The sequence below is a fragment of the Lathyrus oleraceus genome, unplaced genomic scaffold, assembly GCF_024323335.1.
Source record: "Lathyrus oleraceus cultivar Zhongwan6 unplaced genomic scaffold, CAAS_Psat_ZW6_1.0 chrUn0540, whole genome shotgun sequence".
In the NCBI taxonomy this organism is placed as follows: domain Eukaryota; kingdom Viridiplantae; phylum Streptophyta; class Magnoliopsida; order Fabales; family Fabaceae; genus Lathyrus; species Lathyrus oleraceus.
The window spans coordinates 47167-52301 of record NW_026112931.1 but is presented as its reverse complement, the minus strand read 5'-3'; the positions used below and the strand labels follow the sequence as shown (position 1 = coordinate 52301).

Below are 5135 nucleotides of genomic sequence, written 5' to 3'. Positions count from 1 at the left end.
ATTTCATCAAAATCATTAGAAGTGATAATGGAACTGAATTTCTTATGTCATCTATTATGCATCTCTAGGGATCTTACTCAAAGAAGTTATATTGAAACACCTCAACAAAACTACATTGTTGAGAGAAACATCCACTTACGTAATGTACCTAGATCCCTTTTATTCCATGCCAACTTACCTGAATTTTTTGGTCTTTTTCCCTTTGTCGTGCAACTTATTTGGTTAATAGATTATGCAGTCCTACCATCCAAATAATACTCCTTATGAGTTTCTTTCAAATAACATCATCCTTCACACACCTTAAAACCTTTGGATGTCTTGCCTGCTTCCACCATCACAAGACATAAGGACAAACTAGATCCTAAATGCCACAAATGCGTATTCTAGGTTTTTCCATGAGTATTAAAGGATATCTCCTTTTTTTATCTCAATACTAGATCCATTATCACCTCTAGAAAATTGTGTTTTCTATGAAAACACATTTCCCTACACACCTCATCCCACCACTAACAACACTTATGCTCCTACCCTTGATAATGAACAATAAACCATTCCATTCCTTTTTTACCACCTTACTTCCATATACCATCCCACAACTCTGACCACCATACCTGCAACCTTACTCCAAAGATTGCCCGATTCTCCACCACCCCTCAAAATTCCTCACCTTCCAATGAGCCAATTCACATACTGATCACACACCTACTTTTGATCCTACACTTCTCCTAACATCACTACTATTAGGAAGTCAACTAGAACAAATATGCACCTGCATATTTGATGATTCTGTCTTCAATGCATATCACAATCATTTCTTATGATATTTCAAAATACATTTCATATCATCATACTTCCCATGCATATTATTCTTTCACATTTCCATTACTACTGCATGTGATCCTGTACTTATAAGCAAGCTAGTCTTCATCCTCATTGGATCAAGGCTATGAATGTTGAAATCCAAGCTTGAACAAACAACCACACATGGAATTTCACCACTTTACCACCAGGTAAGAAATTTATAGGTTGCAAATGGGTCTATAAGACCACATTCAATTTATATGGCACAATAGAAAGACATAAAGCGATGTTAGTTGCTCAAGGCTTCAACCAAATTCAAGGTATTTATTTTTTTTATCATTTTCTCATGTTGCAAAGCTCACAAATGTAAGAACTTATTGCCATGCCTTCTCTTTAAACTTATGTCTTCATCAACTTGATCCGCACAATGCTTTTCTTCATGGAGTCTTGGATGACGGAGTGTACATGTATTTACCTAAAGGCATTACACATTCTTACGCAAATCAAGTTTGCAACTTCTCAAATCTATTATGGATTGAATTAATCAGTAGACAATGATTTGAAAAGTTATCCAATTTTTTACTCACCAATAACTTCAAATAATGCTCTTATGGTCACTCCCTATTTATACATCAATCCAAAGAACACTTTACTGTATTGTTGATATATGTTGATGACGTTATAATTAAGGAAATAATCTGGACATCATCAATAAAGCAAAGCATACACTACAACATCATTTTCATATCAAGGATCTTGGCATATTGAAATATTATTAGGCGTAGAAGTGGCAAGAGGGACTCAAGATTTAAATTTGTCAACAAAAACACACATTTGATCTCCTTTCAACTGCTGGATTACTGGGCGGCAAACCTGCATAAATCCCATGGCTCGAGACACCAAATTAAAGACAACTGATGGCATCCTATGCAAGTTCCTACTAAGTACCAAAGGCTTGTTAGACAGCTTATTTACTTACTTAACATCAAGCCTGACATCTCATATTCATGTCAACAACTCAGTCAACATATGAGTCATCCCACTGATCTTCACTACAATGCAACTCTTTTGAGTGCTACGCCATCTTTGGATGCATATTTGTTTCAAGAAGCTATTAACGATGAGATGGATTCTCTAGAATCTAGCAGGACTTGACACTTAGTAGACTTGTATCTTGGATGCAAATCAATCGGCTGTAAATGGGTTTTGAAAAATAAACTAAAACCTGATAAAATCATTGATAATTACAAGGTTCTCCTTGTAGCCAAAGGTTTTAGGCAAAGAGAAAATATAGATGTCCTTGATAATTTTTCCAATCACTAGAATTGCATCCATTAGGGTACTGATTTCAATTGTTGTTATTTATAACTTAATAGTACACCAAATGGATGTTAAAACAACTTTTTTGTAATTTTAATATTGTAATTTTAACTTTAAACAAAAATGTAATTATTTATTATTTTGCTAGGGAGTTATGCCGGAGTTATTGAGGTTGAGTAATATTACTAGACATAACTAATAAAGTGATATACTTGCAGATTTTCAATTTTAACGTATCATCATAAGTGCATCATGTCATGATGGTCGTAAAATAACCAACCATGCACTAAAATATGCTCATGCTGGAAATTTTAAATGGTTTACGAAAGAAATATCTTTTTTGTTCCATTGTTGAAAATATTGTGTGTGTTGATCCTTTTTAAATGGTTTGAGTAAGTGGTGATCTATAAAAAAAGTCTGATCCATGATCAATTGGGGCTGAAATATAACAGTTTTTGTTGCTGAAAAAGTATCACATGGGGTAAACCAAGACTTATAACTTGAGTAAATGGTTAAAAAATTATACATATTGTTCAACAACAAGCACAGAATGCTGCAGCTTAGAGTTGCTATCGCATCGAGATGAAACATTTACCAAAAGATGTAATGTCATAATCTATCATTTAATTAAGCATCCTTCATTCAAATCCACTAACAAAATAGTAACAACTAACATTCATGACAGATACAGAATAATCAAATTTTAAAAGATTCAGAAACTACACATATTTTATTATTCGTTATGCAGAATTTACAAACACAAGAATAAAGAATGATTGACCATATATACTACACATTCATTGACAATAACTTGACAGATTTTAAACCACATTGCTGCTAACAGTTTATAACTTGAGAACATTTCTATAAGAACACAACATGTTGCACTCTTTAGTATCTCTTTTGAGTGTTGCTCTTTTTGTATCCTCAAGTTGCCACGTATTCTTCAATGACTTCCATTTGTGTTCAAAAGTGTCACTAAACTTTTTTGCAATTTGGTAAATATGATTCCTTGGAGGATACATTACCATTGCATTAGAGAACACAAGTCTCATGTCGCTAGCAAACTCATCCTCTGTTGCATACAATCTCATTTTTCTCTCTATTTCCTTCAAACCTATTGCCTTTATCTTACACTTATTAGACTTTGCTATTTTTGGAGGATCTTTCAAATCCCAACCATCTCTGTCTACCAACATCCTCTTCAATATCAACCAACATTGCCTCCTCTTAACACACTCCATCGCTTTCTTCAACCCACATTCTTTACCTCTCGTTGTTGAATCCTTCATGTTATCCTTTGGTTGAGACAAGGTGTTGTTTTGGAAACTTGGTTCATGATCATCTTCTTGTCTTCAACAACATTGTCATTATCCTTTGGTTGAGATAAAGGTGTTGTTTTGGAAACTTGGTTCTTGATCATCTTCTTGTCTTCAACAACATTGTCATTATCCTTTGGTTGAGACAAAGGTGTCGTGTTGGAAACTTGGTTCTTGATGATCTTCTTGTTTTCAACAACATTGCCATTATTCTTTGGTTGAGACAAAACTTTGATTTGGTTTGATAATTTGAATCAACCCAATAACAGGATACGGTTGGTTTTACAGAATCTTGAATCTTCCTTCTCTTGTTTTCATCTGTGGCACAAGAATCTGAATCGCGTTTTCTTGAACCAGGAGGATAACTGAGCTTGATGATAAGTTTTTTACGAGGTTGTGTGTTCGAAGGGTTAGTGTTGGGTGCTGTTGAGGAAGAAGGTTTGGTGTTATGTGACATGGATGGTTCTAGGAAGAAGGTTTGATGTTGTCGGACATGGATGTTGTTAAGGATGAAGAAGGGTTTGTGTTGGAAGCAGTTGTGTGTAAATGTATATGATTCGATTGTTACGATATTTAATGCCAACTACTTGGAGGAGTAGATAGGTCTCTTCTAATATCTAGGGATATATCTTTTACTGGATGTTGTTTTAACAAACTTCTCAGTTAAAGTTTTATTTTATTTAAAACTATCTCTTAAAATGTTATAATAAAAAATTGAAACAAACTTCTCATTTATCGCAAAAGATATTAATTGTAACAAACTTTCAATTTCATACTTTAAAAAAATATTTAAAAAAACTGAAATCTTTTAAAATCTTTTTTTTAAATCTTTTTATAACAAACAAGCCTTAACATCATTTGGAAAAGTATTCTTTAATTACTGTTCAATCTTTTTACAACAAAGGATATTAATTTTAATTTTCTGTTTTGTTTTAAATTATTTATTTAAAATTTCAAATATTTAATAAATATATTAAATGGATTTAATAAATATTTAAATAACTTAATTTTGTTTTATGTTTAAAGTGTTGATATTTAATCCATGATTATATAAATTTAAGATTTTGTATATTAAGAATTCTTCACAATAAATCACTAAAAAAATGTGTCATATACAACCGACATTTTACTGATAGTTGATTAATCTTGTGTGTGTATATGTGACATATATTATAGAAATTTATTATATCATATACTAAAAATAACTTATAGGTTACATGGATATAATCGTTGAAACACATGTTGATTGTGCATATAGGATTTCATGGGTATATGTCTCATCTTCTATTTTATTTTCGTTTTCTTCTTATAGGAAAATTCATCTCCAATTCTTTTTTATCTTATTTTGGTGTTTTAGTATTTTAACTTTTCCTTTTTTATGTGTGTGTGTTTTTCTCTTTTCTTTTGTAAAACACTAGAAAAGTTATTTCCCTCCACTCAACTAAGCATAAGATGAAAATTAAAAAGTAGTTTTTATATTTTTTATGTTATTTTATAAACAAATTCTTTTTTTCTTCTTATTTTAATAAAAGTAAAAACCAAAATAAATGTTGGTAAATTTAGTCAAATATATTTACTTCAAACCTAAATTGAAGGAATCTGTTTGACTTATGTAGCTCTACCCGACCTCCCAATCACACCTTTCCGGGTTTTCAATCCGAAGTGGCTTTTGATTCTATAATGTTTTTAATTTGA

At 31.8% G+C, this 5135-nt stretch overlaps 1 protein-coding gene across 1 annotated transcript; it reads right to left on the bottom strand.

Annotated features, from left to right (window-relative positions):
• Positions 1-2966: 2966 nt before the first annotated feature.
• On the bottom strand, positions 2967-3413 carry LOC127114517 (transcription factor GTE12-like). Its single transcript, XM_051046605.1, has one exon. It carries the CDS (start codon positions 3411-3413, stop codon positions 2967-2969), a length of 447 nt encoding a protein of 148 aa, XP_050902562.1.
• Positions 3414-5135: the final 1722 nt, after the last annotated feature.

Bases quoted from the DNA above. Each gene is read 5' to 3' on its own strand.
- LOC127114517 (XM_051046605.1), bottom strand. From the start codon at position 3,413: ATGAAGGATTCAACAACGAGAGGTAAAGAATGTGGGTTGAAGAAAGCG.